General features: G+C 37.8%; 5 protein-coding genes across 6 annotated transcripts; 1 reads left to right on the top strand and 4 right to left on the bottom strand.

Annotated features, from left to right (window-relative positions):
* Positions 1-9,491: 9,491 nt before the first annotated feature.
* On the bottom strand, positions 9,492-12,324 carry LOC9299429 (vesicle-associated protein 2-1). Of its 2 annotated transcripts, none has more exons than XM_021012614.1 (8): positions 11,896-12,324; positions 11,631-11,712; positions 11,258-11,328; positions 11,071-11,152; positions 10,872-10,987; positions 10,640-10,771; positions 10,055-10,123; positions 9,492-9,913 (listed from the first exon to the last, which is right to left on the bottom strand). In XM_021012614.1, the coding sequence occupies exons 2-8, from the start codon at positions 11,689-11,691 to the stop codon at positions 9,782-9,784; spliced, it is 663 nt and encodes a 220-aa protein (XP_020868273.1). In that variant the 5' UTR covers positions 11,692-11,712; positions 11,896-12,324; the 3' UTR covers positions 9,492-9,781. The 2 variants fall into 2 exon arrangements, with proteins under 2 accessions (XP_020868273.1, XP_020868268.1); XM_021012609.1 differs by having other exon boundaries at positions 11,631-11,757; positions 11,896-12,197.
* A 468-nt stretch (positions 12,325-12,792) lies between these two features.
* Positions 12,793-14,639, bottom strand: LOC9301209 (50S ribosomal protein L19-2, chloroplastic). Its single transcript, XM_021012598.1, has 5 exons — positions 14,537-14,639; positions 14,145-14,453; positions 13,884-13,970; positions 13,671-13,804; positions 12,793-13,090 (listed from the first exon to the last, which is right to left on the bottom strand). Exons 1-5 carry the CDS (start codon positions 14,564-14,566, stop codon positions 12,982-12,984), a joined length of 669 nt encoding a protein of 222 aa, XP_020868257.1. The 5' UTR covers positions 14,567-14,639; the 3' UTR covers positions 12,793-12,981.
* Positions 14,640-15,518: 879 nt separating this feature from the next.
* LOC9299428 (ras-related protein RABD2b) lies at positions 15,519-17,486 on the top strand. The gene is made up of 8 exons (XM_021012624.1): positions 15,519-15,679; positions 16,096-16,168; positions 16,325-16,372; positions 16,456-16,503; positions 16,598-16,669; positions 16,757-16,912; positions 17,011-17,114; positions 17,184-17,486. Exons 1-8 carry the CDS (start codon positions 15,666-15,668, stop codon positions 17,275-17,277), a joined length of 609 nt encoding a protein of 202 aa, XP_020868283.1. The 5' UTR covers positions 15,519-15,665; the 3' UTR covers positions 17,278-17,486.
* Positions 17,487-17,607: 121 nt separating this feature from the next.
* On the bottom strand, positions 17,608-20,100 carry LOC9299427 (RGG repeats nuclear RNA binding protein C). The gene is made up of 7 exons (XM_021012589.1): positions 19,693-20,100; positions 19,073-19,388; positions 18,911-18,976; positions 18,687-18,828; positions 18,431-18,589; positions 18,299-18,346; positions 17,608-18,055 (listed from the first exon to the last, which is right to left on the bottom strand). Exons 1-7 carry the CDS (start codon positions 19,850-19,852, stop codon positions 17,795-17,797), a joined length of 1,152 nt encoding a protein of 383 aa, XP_020868248.1. The 5' UTR covers positions 19,853-20,100; the 3' UTR covers positions 17,608-17,794.
* An 828-nt stretch (positions 20,101-20,928) lies between these two features.
* LOC9301208 (ethylene-responsive transcription factor 2) lies at positions 20,929-21,936 on the bottom strand. The gene has a single exon (XM_021016157.1). It carries the CDS (start codon positions 21,855-21,857, stop codon positions 21,141-21,143), a length of 717 nt encoding a protein of 238 aa, XP_020871816.1. The 5' UTR covers positions 21,858-21,936; the 3' UTR covers positions 20,929-21,140.
* Between the last annotated feature and the right edge of the window lie 1,092 nt (positions 21,937-23,028).

The raw sequence follows: 23,028 nt of genomic DNA, 5'->3' as shown, positions 1-23,028 counted from the left end.
GCCGGGTTTTGAAACCCCTTTTAACTTCCCTGGTTAATAAGAGGGAGAGAATGACTACTGTATCAGAACTCCAGCTTCCATTTCTCGACTCGAATCCGGCGGTGATTAGCGCCTTTGCTTACACCAACGTATCTCTCCTCCTCTCTAGTTCCTATCCTTGCTTCAAATCGTTCGCTCGCGATGCATTGGGTCCATATCTATGTGCTTCCCTTCCAATATCTCAACAATTTCCGTCGCCGGAGGTTTCGCCGTTTTTTCTCCTCCGCGCTATGCAGAACGTTCATATATCTCTCTCAGATCTGAGAATCTACGGTATATCTGTATCCACGACGTTCTCTTTCTTTGATCTTACTACCGGAGTTAAACTCTTTGATATGATGGTTGATGTTGTGATTGGCTCTATGGCCGTCAGGGGCCACGAGAATCTTCCGGTGATTGTGGCGGAGACTGGTTTGCCTAGATCGGGATGCGAGATGGATCTACAGTGAATTGTGGTTAAAAGAATTGATAGTTCGCTTGGGTAAACAAACTGTTTCACAACCATTACTGTTTCAGAGGTTTACCTCTATGAGTTTGTTGAGAAAGATGCCACTCTCGGTATTGAGTGTTATGGACTCAGCTCTACTGTTGTTTATGTTTGGCTCTCTCTGTTATGTTTCGGCATTTGTTACGCCATGTTGGAGATTTGCAGACAGACAAGGAAATCTCCAAGACAAGAAGCTCTCCTACTGTGGTTAAATGATATGAAAAGCCAAAAATACCAGATTCTAAAGCAATGCCGAGAGCATTTACTACAAATGCTCCTATGTAGAGGGTCGTCTGCTCAAAACTTTTTGGCTAGAGTTAGAGAAAGGATGAGGTTGATCCAGCCCCGGCCCAAAGAAAATGATGACCTCTGGGCAAAAAAATTTTTTGGGCCTTTTAGCATTATAATTTTTTTTTTACTATTTTAAAATATTTTTTTGGTATTTTTTTCCTTATAAAAACAAATTATTTTCAAAATTTTGGGCTTTTTTATGGTTTTTTAATAAAAAATCTGGGTCTTTTATATCTGATTTTGGGTTATATTAATTTTTTGAAATAAATATGAGCCTTTTTTTGAAGTATTTTTGAATTAAAAAAAAAAGGCCTTTGGCCGTCGCACCCCTGCCCACCCCTGTGAGCCGGGCCTGGGTAGATCTCTCCCCCGCCCCTTATTTTTTAGAATTGGGCTGATACTGGTTCACTAACTAATGCTATGATTACATGTTTCCAATAGAGACTTAAAGAATGGAAAACCAATTATCCTAAACGCTTATAAAAACATAGAAGAGATACAAAGACTAGACGAAGAAGATCTGGAATAAAAGAATATCGAGATGCTGTAGAAGAGTATTATATGGATCATGCTCATGCATTCGATGTCTGAGCCAAATTACAGCGTCTAAGATGTTTTAGTCGGCTTCAAACAATTTCAGCTGGTGGAAGCTGGTGGCTCGCCATTGTTCCCCAGTTATCAGCCACAAGACGATTATCACGAATACCCTTGAATACCTTATAATCGTCAACTTCCATAACCGGTTTAATCTTATAACCGTCAACTTCCATAACCAGTTTAATCTCCGAGATACTCAAATCCATATGCAACCGATTAATATTTTGCCTCATGCGTCTTTGTTTCCATAACAATTTCTATTTCATGACTCACACCTTAAATGAGCCGATACTAATTGAACGAGATTTACACAATGCTTTCAACAACAAGAACCATATTCATTGTTATTTTCTTTCTCCAAAATCCATCTCAATCTAATGAGATTATCGCTTTTAGCTATTATATGTTGGATAAAACTCCAAAATTATCTAATCTTGACAATGATACTCAATATATACCCTCTCTTGGAGTATAAATGATGAAGAAAAAAAAATAGACTATTCTCAATTATTGAATTTATGATACCTAAAAAATTAATTAGCTAAGCAAATTAAAATTTATTTCATGAGAAAATAAGTAACTGGATCGAATCGATTTGACATACTTCTTGTAACTTATTTTTGTAATTAATCTAAAATTTAGGATTACCATTTCAGTTTCTTGACTAGTTTGAGATGATTGAGATCAATTCATCACATTTCATATTGGAAAAAAAACTTTAAACAAAAAAAAGACATGCATTTTAAGGTATTGTCGACTGTTGTTTTGACACATCGACCCATTCCCTTCCGTTTCTGTAGGCACATAGCATTACAGTTACCAGCACCAAAATCTATTTCATTTAAAGCCTCCTCACATCGTCAGTGTTGTTGAAAGCCGAACAGCGGGGCTTTTTCGCTCGGCTTAAGATATTTTCGAAGCCTATCTTAGATGTTGAAGTTGGGTAGGTTTTACATATCCAATGCAGTCTATAGAAATACAGAAGAGAATCAGCGTGTTTGCGTCTGCCTTGGAAACGATAAACAAAGGTCTTTCTGAAGCCATTTGCTCCAGTAATGGTACAATATAGATATGATTAGAAGAGATCATATAAAGTGGATATTAATTATGAATTTGTTTTGCAGATTGCTGAGTTTCTTGAAAGCAACGTACATCCAACAAACACAATGACGTTGTTTTAAGCCACCTCATCAAGCACGTGTCAGTTGACTCAGCAACCGTGACGGTTAACTAACACTGGTTAATTACGACTCCGAAAAAAACACTAAATCTAAAGTTTAGATATGAAATTCAATTTTTTTTACAATTTAGGTTGGAATTAACCCTACGTGTTTGTTCAGATATGAAAACACACTTTGCCAATTGTACGGTATGAATATACCTTTTTTGGAGTGACTACTACAATGGTTGCTTCTCTTCACAAGTGTTAAACTATACTTGTAGCTTCAATCCTATTGAGTGTTATTAAAAAGATTCTCACCTTTTTTCCCCTAAAACGAATATACGCCATTGATGAGCTTCTAGTTCTAGTGACGGTAGAGAGTTGTGTGTGCAAGACAATCTCATTTTTCATCCAAGAGGTTGTTCTTGCACTGCCAGATGAAGTTTCCTTTGCAGATAACTCGGGATGCGAAAATGCGAAATCATTGATCAATTCTCGCACCGCTCTGAATTGCTTCATCAGCAGACCTAGCAGATAAAGCTTCCTTTGCCGAGTACTCTTAAACGATCTCTCAAAGGAACCAAGCTTATTATCACCATAGACCTGTACGTAAATCACATCATTATAATCTTTTTCTTTTAAAAGAGACAAAGCAATGCAAAGTCAATGAGTGGCTAACAGTTAGGTTGAATAGAAATCATTTGAAAATTCAGAGTACTTATTACTGCAAAAGCATCGAACAAGAAAACGGTAAAAAAAATATTACAGAGCAATGCAAGTCAATGAGCTAACAGTGAGGTTGAAGTACTTTGGTGAAATCACAATCTGAAAATGAGGTAAGCTTTTCTATTATGCATGCATGCTCTCTGTCAAAAGTCTAAAGTCAAAATCTTAAGTTGTAAATTGAATGATAGCTAATCAAAGATATTAACGGAACTAATATCTACCAATATATACAACAGTTTTGCGAATATTTTGAGAATATCCTATCCGTTAATAAAAGAAACACAGAACAAGGTTTGAAGATCACAACAACCAGAAACTCGGATTCAATCCTTTAGTCTCTGTTTCAGATATTTTAACACAAGAGTCTAAATTTTCTAAGTATAGGAGGAACAAAAGAGAAACAAACCCCATTACAGGAAACGACAAATCAAAAGCCAGTTTCGAATCAAACGAGCAAAACAAGAGGGCATGTCATCATGAGAGCAGAGAGAGACCGGATTGGCTTCGGCTAGTCGTTCCCCAACCATACCTAACTGCACCACACCTTAGGGTTTTGCAATCTCTATGAGTATGAGCCACTCGCGTAAAAATTAATAACTGATCAATTCGACTAAAATTGGTTTAAACAAGGCTTGGATATCCTAATTAATAAAATCATGTTTTTTTTGAAAATTTAAATTACTTAATCAATAAAAATAAATACATACAAGTTATTTTTATTTTACATTTTCACTTGCGTAAATTTCCACATCTAGAAGATTACTCTGTTCTCAGGTATATATCTCTGTTAAAACTTTTGATTCAATATTATAGCTATTAGATTATGGTTTAATCTTATGTTTCGGTTCAATTGTAATTAACCGGTTTGTTCTGGTTTAGATACTAGGTCAAGAATAGAAAGTGTATATAAACTTGTAAACACTATTCTTAGACGGTAACGAAAACATTTCTTTACTTTCGGCTCTCTCTTCTTCATCTCTCAGATCTTAGACTTAGAGAGCTCAAAGCTTGTTTTTTGTTCTTCTATTCTTCTATTATGGTATCAGAGCTATAGGTTTAGCTCAAAGTTCTACTCTGATTTTGTTTCTCCTTCGATTTGGTTTCTCAAAATCTCACCATGGTTAAAGCAGTCATTCGCCGTAACACTCGCAAATCGGGAAGCTCATCACGTGCAGGAAGCACGAATCGTGCAGGAAGCTTGACTCCTGTTCCGGAAGCTTCGAATGCTCCGCTTGCTATGTCTGTCATGATGAACCCGGATAGTGTTCATTCTCCACTGTTTCTTCATAGTGCCGACCACCCAGGGAGATCGATTGTCTCTGAGCAACTGGATGGGTCGAACTACAATCAGTGGAGCTCAGCGATGAAGATTGCTTTGGATGCGAAGAACAAGATCGCATTCATAGATGGCTCATTTCCTCGACCTGAAGAAGGTAATCCTCTGTTTCGAATCTGGTCTAGGTGTAATAGCATGGTAAAGTCGTGGTTGCTTAACTCTGTTAGTAAGCAAATCTATGGTAGTATCTTGTCTTTCGATGATGCTTCTCAAATATGGATAGATCTTCACAATCGATTCCATATGACAAACCTACCTCGAACCTTCCAACTGATTCAGCAAATCCAAGACCTTCGCCAGGGTTCTATGGACCTCTCTACCTATTACACAAAACTGAAAACTTTATGGGATAATCTCGATGGTGCTGAGGCTAATGATCCTTGTGCTTGCTGTAAGAAAGCTAACTGTGCTGGTCAACTTTCTGCGAAATCTAAGATAGATAGAGGCAGGGTCATTAAGTTTTTAGCTGGTTTGAATGAGCAATACTCTATCATCAGGGGTCAAATCATCATGAAGAAACCACTTCCCAACTTGTCAGAAATTTACAACATCTTGGACCAAGATGATAGTCAGAGGCAGTTTAGCAACAATGTTGCTCCAGCTGCTTTTCAGATCAGTAAAGAGAGCACTCAACCTGGTGTGTTGACTGCTTCTCAAAATATGGCTCAACCTGGTGCGTTGAATGCGGTTCAAAGAAGGGACCCTAAGCCGACTTGCTCTTACTGTGGCTACACAGGACACACTTCGGATAAGTGTTATAAGTTACATGGCTACCCTATTGGCTGGAAGAAAGGGAAGTCATTCTCTGAGAAATCTCAGCAACAAGGTCAATCCTCTAAGATGAACTCTGCAGTCACTGCTCAGGTTTCAAGTAACAGTCAATCTGCTCCTGCTGGTTTGGAAGACCTCATTGGAAATCTAAGTAAGGATCAGGTTCAAAATTTCATTGCCTTATTTAGCTCTCAGTTGCAGCCTGCTAGTCAAGTTCAGAACACAGCTTCAGTTTCACACAGTTCTCCAAATGACCCATCTGGTATAACATTTTCCTCTTCCACTTTCAGCTTCATTGGTATTCTCACTGTATCTAAAAATGCCATGACTCTTAAAACATGGATTGTGGATTCTGGTGCTACACACCATGTATGTCATGTTAGAGAGATGTTTATTGAGCTTAACACTTCAGCTCAACATCATGTGAACCTTCCCAATGGTACTACAATAAAAGTTGGAGGTGTTGGGAGCATTGCTATTAATGGAGACATTGTGTTGAGAAATGTTCTGTATATTCCTGAATTCCGATTGAATCTGCTTAGTGTGAGTGCTTTAACTACAGATATTGGTGCTAGAGTAATGTTTGATTCAAGCTGTTGTGTGATACAGGATCTCACCAAGGGATCAATGATTGGAGAAGGTAGAAGAATTGGAAATCTATATGTCCTGGATGTTGAAGACTCAGTGGATGAAGATTTAGTTTCTACCTCTTTTGTTGCTAATTCTGTAATTGATGCATCTGTTTGGCATCAAAGGCTTGGCCACACTTCTTTTGAACGCATAGATTTGCTCACAGATGTACTTGGGATTTCTAAACACAAGAATAAAGGATTGTTGCATTGTGATATTTGTCAGCGTGCTAAACAGAAGAAATTACCTTATCCTACTCGTCAAAATATAAGTTCTGCTCCATTTGATTTACTTCACATAGACACTTGGGGACCTTTTACAGAATCAACACAAGAGGGATATAGGTATTTCTTAACGATTGTGGATGACCATACAAGAGTCACATGGGTGTATCTCCTCAAACTCAAGAGCGATGTTCTCAAAGTTTTCCCAGATTTCCTTACAATGGTGGAAACTCAATATGGGATTAGAGTAAAGTCAGTTCGATCCGACAACGCACCAGAGCTCAAGTTTGAAGAATTGTACAAAAGAAAAGGGATTGTTCCTTACCACTCATGTCCTGAGACACCGGAACAAAATTCGGTGGTGGAGAGAAAGCACCAACACATTTTAAATGTGGCCAGAGCCCTCCTCTTCCAATCTCAGGTTCCTCTCTCTTTCTGGGGAGATTGCATTCTCACTGCAGTCTTTCTCATTAATAGAACACCTACTCCTGTCCTCTTGAACAAGACTCCATTTGAGGTGCTGACAAAGAAGGTTCCTGAATACACTCACTTGATGACTTTTGGTTGCTTGTGCTATGCTAGCACTTCTCCAAAACAGCGCCATAAGTTTCAAGATAGAGCACGGGCCTGCGTCTTTCTTGGATATCCTTCTGGATATAAAGGATATAAGCTCCTTGATTTGGAGAGCAATGCCATATTTATTTCCAGAAATGTTGTTTTCTATGAGGATTTGTTCCCATTCAGAAAAGAGAAGTAAGAAAACAATGAGTTGTCACATTTCTTTCCTCACGTTTACACTGATAAGGGAAGCACTTCCTCACCTGTTGAAACCCCGAGTCCAGAAATCAAGACAAGTCAACATCAACGAGTGTCAAGACCACCTTCTTACCTCAATGATTACCATTGTTATTCTGTTGAATCATCCACAGACCATCCCATTTCAAAGGTCCTCTCTTATTCCTCCCTATCTGATCCTTATATGATTTTCATTAATGCTGTGAATAAGATCCCAGAGCCTCACACATTTGCTCAAGCACAACTGATTAAAGAATGGTGTGATGCAATGGGTATTGAGATCACAGCACTTGAGGATAATGAGACTTGGATTGTTTGCTCTCTTCCACCCGACAAAAAGGCCATTGGATGCAAATGGGTCTATAAGATCAAATTAAACGCTGATGGTACATTGGAGCGATACAAGGCAAGGTTAGTTGCTAAAGGATACACTCAGAAGGAAGGACTTGATTACATTGAAACATTCTCACCTGTTGCCAAGCTTACAACAGTCAAAATGCTTCTTGCTGTCTCTGCTGCAAAAGGATGGTCTCTCACACAATTGGACATATCCAATGCCTTCTTAAATGGTGACTTGGAGGAGGAAATATATATGCAATTACCACCTGGATACTCACCAAAAGAGGGGGACAGTTTCCCTAAGAATGCTGTCTGCAAATTGAAAAAGTCTCTTTATGGGCTGAAGCAAGCCTCTCGTCAGTGGTACTTGAAGTTTTCTTATTCTTTAAGACAGTTGGGATTCACTCAATCTTCAGGTGATCACACTCTCTTTACTAAGAATTCTGGAAATTTATACATGGCAGTTTTAGTATATGTGGATGATATAATAATTGCTAGTAGCTGTGATGAAGCCACCAGACTCTTAAAGGAGGCATTACAGTGCTCTTTTAAGCTGCGAGATTTGGGGACACTCAGATACTTTCTTGGCCTAGAGATTGCCAGAAATGCTGAAGGTATCTCCCTATGTCAAAGGAAATATGTTCTTGAATTGTTGGATGAGACATGCCTACTTGGATGCAAACCAAGCTCCATTCCCATGGAACCAAATCTGAAGTTGACACAAGATGATGGTGAACTACTGGAAGATGCTGAACGTTATCGCAAGTTGGTTGGTAAATTAATGTATCTCACCTTTACAAGACCAGACATCACTTATGCAGTCCATAGGTTGTGTCAATTCTCATCATCACCTCGTGCTCCACATCTCAAAGCTGTTTACAAGGTAATTCATTACTTGAAAGGAACTGTTGGTCAAGGTCTATTTTATTCTGCGTCTGTTGACTTGAAGCTTTCTGCTTTTGCGGATTCTGATTGGGGTTCATGCCGAGACTCACGAAAATCCACTACTGGATACTGCATGTTTCTTGGAACTTCTCTAGTTTCCTGGAAATCCAAGAAGCAGAATGTGGTCTCAATGTCCTCTGCAGAAGCAGAATATCGTGCAATGTCTATGGCAGTGAGAGAAATGGTTTGGTTAAGATACATTCTCAGTGATCTTTGGATAGATGTTTCAGAAGCTTCAGTCTTGTACTGCGACAACACAGCCGCCATACACATAGCCAATAACGCAGTTTTTCATGAGAGAACCAAACATATAGAATTGGATTGTCATCATATTCGAGAGAAGATCATTCTCGGCTTGGTCAAGACTCTTCATGTGCGCACAGAGAATCAGTTAGCGGATATACTCACAAAGCCTCTGTTTCCAGCTCAATTCAAGCATCTGCTGTCCAAGATGGAGATTATAAATATATTTGCTCCATCTTGAGGGGGACTATTAGATTATGGTTTAATCTTATGTTTCGGTTCAATTGTAATTAACCGGTTTGTTCCGGTTTAGATACTAGGTCAAGAATAGAAAGTGTATATAAACTTGTAAACACTATTCTTAGACGGTAACGAAAACATTTCTTTACTTTCGGCTCTCTCTTCTTCATCTCTCAGATCTTAGACTTAGAGAGCTCAAAGCTTGTTTTCTGTTCTTCTATTCTTCTATTAATAGCTCAAATCCTAAATCAGTGTCTCCTTCAATTTTACTCAAACGAGACATGGAAAATCTTGAGAATAACAACCAATCTGCAGTTAAAGGTAAATGATTTGAGTCAGAGGTAAACGTCAAAGCAGAGCTGAAGAAAGTTATCAATCTAGACCAGAAGTGGAAGAAGATTGTATTGGAGTTAGTTACTCTCTGAGAGATTTAATTCTGTTTTCTTACCGTAATCTTTCTTCAATTGTTATTAACTTGTTGCTATTACTAATATTTCTTTATGACTTTGAGACTGTTCACATAAAGCCATAGTGATTTTCTGATGAATTGGTCGAATTGATAAAAAAAAAAAAAAAAACAATATTATGCATATTCATCAATTTAAACAAAAGCTCATATGCACAAGTTTTCAGTTAAAGACAGAATTACTTCGCAAAGCGGTAAACAATACAAAGGATTAGTCATTTTCAATAAAGCACAAGAGGATTGAAAAAGTGGGACACGTTAAATCCAATGATGAAAGGGTCTGTTGGGTCAAAAATGTACATAAAATATAACTGAAAAAGAAGAAAATTTGATGGAAGAAACGTGTAGAACATTAAGGAGAAAGAAAGAGAGGGATAGAAATAAGCCCAAATTTAGAAGATTAAAATACCCGAAAATATATGTGAATCTGTTTTGATTCCGCAGTTACATATACTGAGATGGTAGGCGATGCGGAGTAGCTCAAGAGTTGTTATGTGGGAGAAGCTAAGGTGAGTTTTAGGATGAAACCGATGATGAGTCCGATGAGTCCGACCATAGCTGCCAACTTCAAGGATAGCCCATTTCCGCTGTTCCTCTGGTTTCTCCGCCTCCTCACCGTTTCCTGCAATGTCGTTCAAAAACATGTTAGGCAGTATCCTTTGTTATTAAGCACTGTTATGTTCACATGATTTTGTCTGAATGGTAATATGATTGCAAGCACTAACCAATGCTAAAATATCAAGGAAGGTTCATGGAAGCATACCAATTCATGTTGCAGCTGTTGTGTTTGCTTAACGGCAGCATCACGCTCTTCCTTCAGCCGCTGTATAGTCTGTTCATACATATTGATGGTATAAACGTCCAGAATGATGATTAAAACAAGACAAGAATTAATCTTTCTTAAGCTATGAATGTGGTCACTTGTGAGATACTGTGAGGTACATTTGTTCACCTTATGAAGAAAGGTATAATAACAGAGACAAAAAGTTAAAGCATTGAAAACCAGTGTATTTCTCACTGTCCCAACCGATCAACTAAGTTCCTCATTACAGTTTCTATTGCTTGAAAACCAAAAGTGTGAATACTGGGATTTGAATGAAACTTTGAATAATAGTTCTTGCAGAGAGGTATCACAGAAAAGGGACTATTAATAATAAGGTGTCTGTATATGCAAGAGGTCCATGGTATATCATCATACTAAAAGGGTTTTGCTATAACCACAACAGGTTAGCGAAATGATTCACACAAGGTATTGACCTAGAAACTCGAGTAGTGATGTAAGAGAAATTTCAGTAAGTCAATACCACATGCATATTAAAGTATATAGGTGAGTGTAAATGGTACTCACAGAGATGGTTTCCGAGCTTTGTCCATCACCATTTGTTGCTCCAGATTCAGAGGATCTTTGGGTTGTAGACGGGGAAATATAAGAGACTTTGAGCTTACATTCTGTTAATGTCTTTCCACTGTCCTTGGTGAACTAGACACAAGTATTGCAAATATAATGTCAATTTGTTTTCCCAAAATTGTGGAAACAAGATGAATCTGAATTAAAAAGGTTTAAAACTTGGATTTCTTACAGTGTCTTGTGGAAGTTCATCCACATCAGTGTGTGGAGGTACAATGGTACTTTGCAGAAGAAATTTGTCTTTGCACTGCATATCTGGAGGATACTCCCGTTGCGCTTGAAGAGTAACTAGAATTTACAAGATCCTAATCATCTCCATGTTCAAGTTTTAAACTGCCAATGAAAGAAAGAGTTATGAAGAATCACTGTACCTCTAATGATGCAAGAGTCCCATGGCTGAATGACACCAGTGTTAGGTCTTACAAAATACTTCTTTGGAGATGTTGTTTTCACCTGGTTTTTTGAAGAAAAACACGCAAAAAAGAATTCAATGTAAAGCACGATATATCTTGATCATGAAAGAAAGCATATGAAGTTGGTGGTTTGATGCAGAATTACCTTGAAAGCAACATAGTGCTCTGTTTTATTGGCAACTTTAAGATCACAGTAGCTTTGTTTCTCTAGTTCAACTGCAAACGTAATCAATAATTCCAATGTCATCCAAAAGGAGGACCCTCCAAAAGTTTCAAACAGCAATTTTCTTAATAACCAAGAGAATCAACATTATTTAAAGTCAGAACCTCAAAAGCTCAAAGAAGTTAACAAAAATTTGAATGTTGGTGTAAACAAGAGGAAAACAAGCAATGATTCACACAATTTCGAAATCTCTAGAGAACAAAAGATGGCAAATTCAAGAGAACCCTTTTCTCATTGACAACATTTCACAAATTAAGCATAGATGAGACAATGCATATCACGATCTTTGCCTTACAGAGAAATTTTAGTTCATCAGGTTGAATGGAGATAAGCTGATTCTCGCCAACGCCAGTCATCTTTTTTTTTTTGGCTTTAAGCTACGACGACAAATGTTCCACAATCAAATCTCTCTATTGAAAAACCTATACAACAACATCAAAATCGAAGCCCTAATTCAAGAACAATTCCAATTTTTTTTCCAGAAAAAGGTCTCGAAGAAAAGCTAGAAAGGTAAAAAAGAGGGAAACGAAAAACAAGAGAGCAAAAAAGACGGATCAAACCTGAAGAAAACAAAAGTCACGGTCCAACGATGAAGGAGGAAGAAGCTGCTTATTTCTTTCTCTGGCTCTTCCGATAATCGCTCTCTACCAATAACCCCAAAATTCACCTTCTCTCTCTCCTCTCGTTCGGTTGGTGGTAAGGAAATTTTCCAGAGAGAGAGAGAAAGAAAGAGCTTCGTGAAGTCGAAAGAAAGTTTCCGTACGATTTTCCTCCGGCGTCGTCTCCGGGAAGTGCGGGGAAGAAGAGAGCGAAAGAGAGAAAAAGAGAGCGAGAGAGGGAAAATGTGACACGTGTGAAAATAACAGTTGTTGCATTAACAAAGAGAAGAAAAAAAAAAGTTTAAAAGCGACAGGCTGGAAAAAAGAGGACGATGACGTGTCATATGCTGATTGGTGGTTAGTTATATATAATGGCTAAAACGGCTATAATGAGCTTTCAGGGTGGTAGGCCATTTTCACGATTGATGATGATATTTTAAAATTTATTTCTCCGTGTCCATTAATGATTAATTGTTGGGGAGTAATTAAATATCGGACATCAATAGATTATTAAATTTGAGATAATAGGAATCATGACGAAGAAGATTTGAAACAGTGATGGTTAAAAGTCATCGAGCTAGAAAAGAGACAAGAAAAATACTCAATGATTTACACGAATATTCTTTTCTTTTTTTTCTTCTGCTTTGGCTGGAAAATTCTTTTATTATATTCAAATAAGAACAAAACTGAATCCAAAAAGAGTTTGAATAGTTACCGTTTGAAAAAGTTAATACACTAATTACATGATTTTACATGTAAAAACTAGTATTTTGAAAAGCAATCTAGATGATTCAAAAGTTTTTTCTCCAAATGATTTTAAATCAGTCATATTTCTGAAAGAGAAGATCCACATTCTTCTTACTCAAGATCAAAACAATCAACATTGATTTACTTTTCTTAGAGCACTGTTACTGTAAATTACATGAAAAGAAATGAAATCCAAAAGACAAAACAAATAAACAATTATTACAAGAGAAAGAGAGTAGCTACTACCTTTGGAGATTGAAGACAACAACACAAGACAAGACTGGTGTTGGGTTTTGGTGATCATTTAAAAGTTGAGAGACGAGGAAGTTTGTCCCTCAGATAGTAAAGTCTTGCTCTTCTCACTTTCCTGTGACTTACCACTTTTATCTCCTTGATGTTGGGAGAGTATCTGTTTAAAACAAAACACTCATCACATCAGATACATATTCTAAAGCAACATGTATCTGTTTAAGATCAAAACACATCAGATACATATTACTTCATTGTAGAATCAGCCAATGTTACTGGGAAGTTCATAAGGACTAGTATGTTCTCATAACGGCTAGAATCTAGAGTGATCAAGGTTAAAGGTTGGTGCGCGTTTCTGTAGTAAATAAGCACATAGCTTGGTGACCTATAATGCTAAGACTTCCAGCATTTATGTGATAGTTCCTATAGCATCATACTTGGAGTAGCAAATTATTTCCATTTTTCGTGAAGAAAGCAAATGCATATATGATCAGATATAGAATCGAAACTCTCTTTACTTCTCAAAAAACGAAGAACACGATGACAGTATTGGACTATCACGATAAAAGAAACTGTTTTGGGTTCTCAAAGCCAAAAGGCTCCAAAACAAGGTCAAAGACCCTTAACTCTGACCCCAGCCACTCCTATCTAATACTACTATTTAGTATTTACATTTATGCTTAATAATATGCTGGAGCAACTGTGTGGTAGTTAGCTGAGGTAAGGAAGAAGCAACTTACATAGGAAAGACGATTTCAACACCAATGCCTGCAATAATCCTCCGGATACGAATAGTAGTGTGGATGCCTGCATTTTGTCTAGACATCACAATACCTTTGTAGATAGATAGCCTACGTTTGTTCTCAGGAACTTCCTGTAAAATCAAACCCACCATGTCAACTCAAAATCTTGCAGTTAATTGCATAAGATTAAACAGAGACAAGGATTTTTACCAGCTTGATTTCTACAATATCCCCTGTCCTAAGTCCAGGAACCGGTCTTACATTCTCTGCAACCTCAATAGCTTTCTTGTTCAGTAGCTACAAAAACAAAAAGCAAAATCAACATTTTTCATTTCTCCAATTCCTGAAAGATAAATGATGACTAAAGAACAATTGCCAAAACAAACACATTACTCTTCAGTATTAGAAATGTATAAACAGATTCAGAGCCAAAACAAAACCCTAGACAATCACATTTGAAAATCTACTTACTCCCATGATATCTCCGAGCTTGACTCTCGTCTTCCTCGGAGGTCTAGCTTCCTCCTCCGCCACAGCAGCTTCCGCTTCAGCTTCAACAGCATTCTCCACAACTGCCTCAGTTTCACCTTCAGTACTCTCTTCAGCTCTAACGATAAACTCTCTTCTCTTCTTGGAATCGATGGCGAAACCAAAATTGGAGCTAGAATGATTCGTAGAAACTGATAGTCTCGATTTGCTTGATGATGCTCGTGGTAGAATTGAAGAAACCCCTAAATTCTTCGACGAGAAAGTAGGGATTCTCGGTATCATATGCAATGCCTGCTTCCATAAAAGGGTAGATAAATACAGAATTCAAAGAAGCATATATATATGAAACTGTGAGTGAGAGAAGGAAGAAGAACCTGAGGAAGAAGATGAGAGCTCGTCGCCATGTTTGCACTACCCCTACACTCGAAACCAGAGTAAAGAGCCTTATCGCTTATCCGCCGCGTGTGATTTCAATTTATGGGCCATTTACTAATTATATGGGCCTATACAATTAGGCCCATATTCAATTGAAAGTTATTTTACATGAAACCATTACCAAAGGCTGCTGATTCTAGCACCATGAACCAATGCTGCTCTAAACATTAATACTTCTTGTTTAAATAAAGAGAGTTTATGTGCTAACAAATGTATGTTTATGTGTCTTTAAATAGTACAATTCTTGGCTCTAAACAACGTTTGGCGTCGACAATGTTTATGTGCCTCCAATTACGTACAAGAGGTGGTGATACGATATGAACCACCACCTCTACCATCTTTTTTCCATCTCACTAAATTGTTGCAGGAAAAATAAAATATTTTTTGTTTATATTATTTTCATATAAATTTCTGTTGGGAGTTGAAAATATAATTGTATGTTGCATATTCAAGTCGTCTACATGTTCACGTTACATTGACTTACACCGCAAGCGATGCAAAGCTATTATATGTTTAGTTTAATCAGAATACCAAAAAAGAATCGAAATGTTCCATCTTTCTTTCTTCGTGAAACGAACATATATACGCTTAAAGGTTCTTTATTAAAAACTTGACAACATTAATTAGCATCCAACATTAAAAGTTAAATTCACTAGATACGAAATTGTATTGTTCTAAATTTAGTTATCATCCGATTGTATAGAATCAAGAAGAAGAAGAAAAAAAAAAGCGACAAAGAAGAAGAAGAAAAAAGATTGATTGATTCTTTTGTCCTCCACGCATCTCTCTGAGTTGGCTACGCCACGTCAGTATTCAAACATCAAAACCAAAACGCATTTAAAAAGAGTGGGTCCCCTTCTTCTTTTTTATTTCTTAACCGCGTCATTGACAAAAAGAGCGAGCACTTAATAAGCCTAAGCCAACAAAAAGAAAGAAAAAAACAAATTACTCCTACAAAAGAACATTCACGTCTCTCTCGTTTTTTTTTAGCCCGACGACGATCGCTGAATTTATTGCCGGAGATTCCTTTAATTGCCAGATTCTCGCCGAGGGAGATCGATCTAGATAATGAATCCTGAATAGTAAGAAACTTCTCGTTGTCGTTGTTTCATCTATCTATTGCTTCGGATCGATCCGCGTTTTTATTTTTTTTGATGTGTTTGGTGATTTGGTTTTTGTTCGATTTTGCTTTGGATCTTTGTTGATTGTTAGGTTTTTGAATTGAATCTACCCGATTATTCTCGTTTTAGGTCTTTTGTTTTTAGAATTTTGTCTAGATTTGGATTCTCGTTCCATGGATCTTATATAGGTCAGATCCGAGGAAATTGATCGAGATCTGCAATTTCTGTTGGTTATTGTAGTTGAAATTCGTGAGAGTGACTCAATTTTTCCATATGATCTCATTAGCTTATAGGATTCAGATTTTTATTTCGTGACATAAACCGAAATTTTCGTGAGCTTCACTGAGAGATTGGTGTTTACCGTTCTGTTGTTGCAGTGACTATCTGTTCAAGCTTCTGCTTATCGGTGATTCTGGTGTTGGAAAATCGTGCTTGCTTCTAAGATTTGCTGTAAGTAATTTGCCACAACTCTGGATTTATCATCTTTGGTAGTTGCTTTCTAACATTGTACACACACAAAAGTCATTACTCAATTGAAGTTTAGCTTAATTCTCACTTTACTTTGCTCCTTCGTGTTTCCTGATGTCTCCAATTTTATGTGTACAGGATGATTCTTACCTGGATAGCTACATAAGCACCATTGGTGTTGACTTTGTAAGAATATTCATGCGGCATCACCCATTTATATACAGGAATCGGAATAAAATGTATTAACCTTTACTAATGATATCATGCAGAAAATCCGCACCGTCGAACAGGATGGAAAGACCATCAAACTCCAGATTGTAAGTGTTCTTGAGCTAGATAGGCAATATAATCGGTGAAAATTTGGAAAGAGCACATAATTATTCTTGTTATGGTAATCGCTTGTGTATGCAGTGGGACACAGCAGGCCAAGAACGTTTCAGGACAATCACTAGCAGCTACTACAGAGGAGCTCATGGAATCATTGTATGTACTCTCACTCTAACCAACCAATCATCTTCTTGTTAATTAATACATCCTTTACCTCTTGCTCACAATTGCCTATCTTTGCAGGTCACTTATGATGTTACGGACCTAGAGAGCTTCAACAACGTCAAACAATGGCTGAATGAAATCGACCGTTACGCTAGCGAAAATGTGAACAAGCTACTGGTTGGGAACAAGAACGATCTCACTTCACAGAAAGTTGTATCCACTGAGACAGCTAAGGTAATACAATAAACCAAGTGACCTCTATATGCTCGTAAACCTAGTCTAAAGTCTAAACGATAATAACATTGTTGTTGTCTCCTCTCCTTGTGGCACAGGCTTTTGCAGATGAACTTGGGATCCCATTCTTGGAAACCAGTGCCAAAAATGCAACCAATGTGGAAGAAGCTTTCATGGCTATGACTGCTGCAATTAAGACAAGGTTAGAACTCAACTTTACTTGTCAACTCCTTGACACTTTACTTACTTAACGGGTTTTGTTGTTTTGTAGAATGGCTAGCCAGCCAGCTGGAGGTGCCAAGCCACCAACGGTCCAGATTCGTGGACAGCCAGTGAACCAGCAATCAGGCTGTTGCTCTTCTTGATTCGATTAGTCACCAATTCTCTTTCGATCGTCACACCATTATAATCATTTGTTTGCATTGCATGTAAGACTTCTCCAAATTAACAACTCTTTGGATACCCTTTGCTTGTTTTTCATTTGTTTTCTTTTGATCCAATTCTTTTCTGATGTACTTTTGAAGTTTGAAACGCATAACTTCATCTATATATATAGTAAAAGGCCTTTTATGCATATAAAGTAGGGCACTCTCTAAAGCCTTCGTCGAATCTATTTCATCACTGAAGTATAAATATTAGACTTCATGCTTTTAGAAAACTAGAAAAGTATAGCATGTATGTCGAAGAGAAAGATCGAGTGTGTAATACCAAAATTAGAGAGAAGTATCATAATAATTTTTTCCATAACTTAAAAAGCCCACGTAATGGTTTCGCAGAAAAGGAACTTCAGAAAGTGTAACAAAAAATAATAAAGCTAACAAAATTCAACCAAAGAGAAACGAGAGGCAGCGATAGAGAGGCTGAAAGACCAGGAGGGGTTCTTCACTTGCCCAGCGACGGGAACTGAGCTGTGTCTCCAATCGCCGGAGCTGGAGCAGCAGGTTTTACATTCCTTTGGTTTCCTCCGTCACCTCTATGTTCACGACCACCGCGACCTCCTTCACCTTTCTGTTCACGACCGCCACGACCTCCTTCACTGCGACCTCCTTCACGACTACCACAACCTCCTCTTCCACGGTGTCCACCTCTCCCGTTGTACCTCTCTCCATCAGCCGGCTTCAAGAACTCATTGATGCTCAAGGACTACAAAATCAACCAACAAGCATTGACTCAGGACAAAAATTGGCTTAACCCAAAAGATATCATGATTCAATTTAATTCCATATCTTTTTAACTTCTCAAAACAAAACATGTAAAGAATGTTTGAAATCAGGGTTAATAACTTTTTCCCTAAACTTAAGACGGTTTTGTGCTTTAATAGAAAGAAAAACAAAGTGAAGTAATTTTGCAGCATTTGGATGGAGTGAGAACAGAAAGAATTAAGACCTTTTTGGTCTTCTCAGCAGCATCTTTGCGTTTGTCCTTCTCAGATCCCTGAAACAATCAAGTACCAAGTATTGACTATTGCTCCATCACAGTAAAGGGAATAGAGAAGCTGCACAATAGATGATTTCTGACCAGCTTGATGAAGATTTCTTCATCGGTGTTCTTCTTGTTAGAGAGCTGTTGCATGGACTCAAACACTTTGGTGTCAACTTTCCTTTCCTCGACCTTTGTGGCTTGCAGAGCCTTCTTCTTCTCCTCCAGAATCTTCTCATACTCTTCTAGAGTCATCTCCTATATGACAAAACCATCAGTTCAAAAATTAGCAAACATTCTCCATCAAACTTAACAAGACATCATAAGATGTTTCAAGAGCCGTAAATGATTGTACCCTGGCTTCAGCTTCTTCAGCTTCTTTCTGTGCTTTCTCTTCGGCAGTGGGCTCTTTGTTTGCCTCAGCAGTTTCATCCTCACCTCCTTGCTTCTCAGCAACAGGGCTCTTCTCAACCTCCGTGGTGGGTTCCTCAGTCACTCTATTATAAGACAAACTTAAGTTTATAAACAGTCTAAAGTTCATGTCTTATGGATAATGAGAGTGAAGACAAGGATGCTTACGGAGGGATATCGTCTTCAGTAGTCCCCCAGTTTCCACGACCACCACCATCACGTTTTAGGCCATTACTAGCAAACATCAAGTTAAAAAAAAACGAATCAGAAACAGAAGTAGTCAAACAAAGTAGTAACCAAAGTAGTGGACAGAACGAAAAGAAAGCTTACCCACGACCAGTCCCGCTATGGCGCTCATAATTCCTCCGTGGGCGTTCAACATCACCTGATTCCCCATTAGCAAATCCACCACGGCGAGGTCCACCACGACTACCGCCAACACGGTATCCACCAACAGACCCACCACGCCTTGCTCCATCAGCATCTTCAGAAGGTCTGTATCCTCCAGAAAATCCATTCTCATTTCCAGGAGCATCATTGTTCCGGTACTCCCGGTTTCCACTATTACCCCTGCCGCGGGAAAATCCACCACGTCCACCAGCACCACCACGACCTCCTCCTGAAGGAGCATTCCTCGACTCCTTCACTACATTCATATAAAAAAAACAATACCACATCTCATTCAATATCTTTTCAACACATTGATGCAAACGAAAACCTTGTAATATATACTTACCCTAATCTAAAATACAAAAAAAAAGCTACCTTTAAGAAGGGATTAAACTTACCCTAATCTAACAAGCAGCAAATGACAAAAGCAGACACATTTGACTCTGTATCTTTCATGTAAACCATAAACAAGCTTAACTAGAACGAATCAATCAAACACTACACACAACAAAGCTGAATCTAAATCTGTTAAGTGTGTAAATAAAGGAAGGAACTTTTACCTGCTTGAGAAGGAGGAGCCGGCTTGGTTGGGAACTTACCAGCCTTAGCAGGCTGAACAGTAGCAGCAGCTTTCTCGACTTTCTGAGATAAAGCCACAGCGAGCTGGCTCGGATCCTCAGCGTCATCTCCTAAAAGATCGAAAGGGTTCAAAGACGCCATTACCGCTCTGATAAAGATCGAGTTAGGTACAAAGTCACCGGAGAAATTGGTTTGCTTTGATGGGTTTTATAGAGAGGTGAATCAGTAATCCATGACGATATACAGAATCAAGAAAGAAGTAATCGAAGAGAGATTATTCGGACAGTGCTTTGTTTGTGTCTAAGAGATAGTGAAACAAGAAACCCTAAGAAATGCTGCGGCAGAGAGAGAGAGCTGCGACTTAAAAACCTAATCTATAAACCCTTCCTGAGTTTTTATTCTCTGCGGCGGGTACTATTTAAGTGTGTGTTCTGGTCCTCTCTTTTTCTGTCCGTGGGCTACAACTGGATAAGCCCATTAACAATTACAAATATAAGGGCTCTTGTTAGTTAAGCCCATTAATGGAAAGAATATTCGTTCTTAGTCCATTAAAGAATTACTGGGTTTCAATACTGAACCTCTCTAGGCGGAACAAAGGGTTTTCTCTTTTTTTTTGTCCAAAGTTTTATGTGCATCAAACCAGGACCATCTCTCTCACCCATGGCAACATAGACATTTGTCATGGGTCCAAAACTATTTTTAAAAAAATTATTGAAGAAAAATGACCCAATTTTTTAGTAAGAGAATTTAATTTTTTTTAGTTTTACCAAGAGTCCTCCCATAGATCGAGACGACACTGCATCAAACATCAAAGAACTCTCAGTGCACTTCGTTCTCCCAAGCAACGTTATCCTAGGAATCAACAAAATATCTAATTTCCGGCGCGGACAAAGCAAACGCTTGTCGGCGTTGGACAGCTTCATCTTGTCAAGAGTATCAAATAGAAAAAATACTACTTCTATTAGATACTACTTCTATTTCATTTTAATTGATGCTACACAAATTAATTACATTTAATTTACCTTTTTTGCATAAAAGTACCATATGATTTCAACCAATGAAAAAATATGTTGAAAAATATAATTGATCAAAAAAGAAAAATACACATTTAATTTTTGCATTCGAAAATTGAAAATATTACTTAAAATGAAAAAAAAAATCCTAAAAGCAGTAATAAAGAAGGAGTATCCTCTAAAAATGAAACCAGATTGAAAAAATTAACACTCAGGGCTTTATTTATTTTTATAATTAGCTCAGGGCTTTATTAAAGTGTCTATTTAGTTATAGAGATGGCTCTGTTTAAATAAACTTAAACTTGAAGAACACAAAAAATACTGTATTATATAGTAATTTACATCAGGGGAAACACTTTACTTGCCTCAACATTTATAGCAAAACTATTCAACTACAAAACACACAAAATCAAAACTTATGAAACCAATAACTCATCAACACGTGTCTCTTCACCAACCTCACACTTCACCTCCGACGTCAGATTCTCTGCTTTTCTCCTCCGTTTCAACTTCCCGTTTTCAGACGAAGACGAAGAAGACGACGAAGACGACGAAGACGACGAAGAAGAAGATCTCTTAGACGTGATCCGAACCGGGTCAGGTTCACCGGAATTAACCCTCAACGGAAAATTCAACAAAGCGCGGGAACCACGCATCCTAAAAGCAGCTCTATCGTAAGCTAAAGCCGCAGCTTCCGCCGTCTCAAACGTCCCTAACCAAACCCTAGCTCCATTCTTCGCCGGATCACGTATCTCCGCCGCGAATTTCCCCCACGGCCTCTGTCTCACTCCTCTGTAATGCTTCCCTTTCGCCGGCACCGGTGCCTTCGCAACCGCCACCTTTTTTGGTTTCTCCTCCACCACCGCAAAGTTCTCGGTCGGCTCGACTTTAACCGCCGGAAAATCAAAAAGACAGCTCAAGTCTGATGATGACGTGTCGCAATGGAAGGCGTCTTTGATGAGTCCGTAGACTAACATATCCTCTGAATCATTCTCTTTCAACGGCAAATCTGTGAAACACGAACTCGGTGTCGACTCATTGAGTCGCAGATCGTTCTCTCCTCCTCCTAGCAAGTGACGTGTTATCGACTCCAACAAAGCGTAGTCGGATTCTATATCGCACTGTCCGTACATTTTCAGAGAAACTATAGAGTTTTTTTTTTTCCTAAGTTTTTGTTTTTTTATTGATTTATCAAAATATCTGATTTTTTCTATGTGGAAGATGGTTAAGAGGTTTAGAACCTGGAAAAAAAGAAAAAAAGTTTTTCATGTTTTACCAATTTTATTAGTTTAGTGGGAAATTAAAAAAATATGAAAGTTGTGGATTTTTCGTTACTACGAAGGTTCATGAATTAAAACACGTGCGCTTTTATCCACAAATATCACAAAGAAGAAGGGTCAAGATGACGTCATGTGGTCATGACATTTATGGAAGAGAGATGCTGATTTGGTTTTGTCTCTCAACGTGTCCCTTGTTTTGTCGTTCGGTTTTGAATACGATTTTCCCGGTTTCATTAAGCAAATTAGTGTTTAATTAGTTTGTTAATCAAAAACAAAGGTCTTAATTCATTATTCTTTGTTATACGGACATAAATTTGCAACCAAAACTAGATTTCATCGACTACATGCTAAAGTAATTATTTTTGCTTATGTATACTTTATTAGATTGTTGCATGGCAAGTATATTATATGTTTCTAATTACATGAAATATCTAAGCTTAGATCTTATTATGGTAGTGAATGAAATATCTAACGAGGTCGGCCATAATTATATGAATGGGACGCTGAAAATGTCTGCACAAATTGGGATACATTTCTCCTGGTCACCACCAATCCATATCATCATCTCACTTTTTCTTTTCACCTTTCATTTTACTAATTTCCAATTTAGAATTTTCCTAATTGCCAAAGTCATGTTTATTTTAAAACTTTTGATACAATAACTCATGATTATTAATTATAAGGATGATTAAGAAAGTCATTAGTGCTACTCTAGTCAAATAAATATGGGAGTAGTGAAATCATTATGATAAAGGTTTCATGCAAAGTTCAATTTACAAACCATAGTTTAATCCATATTTGTTGTTTTTCCTTTCTTTTTTTTTTTATCTTTTTAAGAAATAATATAACAGCCTTAGATCTTTTGGTGAACCAATGATTTGGAATTTTGTGGATAATTATTGAATTCCCATCTCTTTCTATTGGCTAAAAGTCAATAACAACAATAAGGCTCAAAGACAAATTAATGGTGGGTCTCTCAAGTATAGAGCTGTCAAATGGTCCGTCCAAAGACCATTGGACGTGT

This window comes from Arabidopsis lyrata (assembly GCF_000004255.2).
Source record: "Arabidopsis lyrata subsp. lyrata unplaced genomic scaffold ARALYscaffold_8, whole genome shotgun sequence".
NCBI lineage: Eukaryota > Viridiplantae > Streptophyta > Magnoliopsida > Brassicales > Brassicaceae > Arabidopsis > Arabidopsis lyrata.
This window is presented reverse-complemented; position numbering and strand designations above follow the sequence as displayed.

Bases quoted from the DNA above. Each gene is read 5' to 3' on its own strand.
- LOC9299429 (XM_021012614.1), bottom strand. From the start codon at position 11,691: ATGACTGGCGTTGGCGAGAATCAGCTTATCTCCATTCAACCTGATGAA. The intron at 11,153-11,257 runs GTAATTCTGCAT...TCAAAAAACCAG, and splicing joins AGCACTATGTTGCTTTCAAG to GTGAAAACAACATCTCCAAA. The intron at 10,124-10,639 runs GTGAGTACCATT...ATGTATGAACAG, and splicing joins AAAGCTCGGAAACCATCTCT to ACTATACAGCGGCTGAAGGA.
- LOC9301209 (XM_021012598.1), bottom strand. From the start codon at position 14,566: ATGGCGACGAGCTCTCATCTTCTTCCTCAG. The intron at 14,454-14,536 runs GTTCTTCTTCCT...TTATGGAAGCAG, and splicing joins GCTCTCATCTTCTTCCTCAG to GCATTGCATATGATACCGAG. The intron at 13,805-13,883 runs GTAAAAATCCTT...TTGATTTTACAG, and splicing joins ATATTGTAGAAATCAAGCTG to GAAGTTCCTGAGAACAAACG.
- LOC9299428 (XM_021012624.1), top strand. The intron at 16,373-16,455 runs GTAAGAATATTC...GATATCATGCAG, and splicing joins GCACCATTGGTGTTGACTTT to AAAATCCGCACCGTCGAACA. The intron at 16,670-16,756 runs GTATGTACTCTC...CTATCTTTGCAG, and splicing joins GAGGAGCTCATGGAATCATT to GTCACTTATGATGTTACGGA.
- LOC9299427 (XM_021012589.1), bottom strand. From the start codon at position 19,852: ATGGCGTCTTTGAACCCTTTCGATCTTTTAGGAGATGACGCTGAGGAT. The intron at 18,829-18,910 runs GTAAGCATCCTT...GTCTTATAATAG, and splicing joins ACTGAAGACGATATCCCTCC to AGTGACTGAGGAACCCACCA. The intron at 18,056-18,298 runs GTCTTAATTCTT...TTGATTTTGTAG, and splicing joins CTGCTGAGAAGACCAAAAAG to TCCTTGAGCATCAATGAGTT.
- LOC9301208 (XM_021016157.1), bottom strand. From the start codon at position 21,857: ATGTACGGACAGTGCGATATAGAATCCGACTACGCTTTGTTGGAGTCG.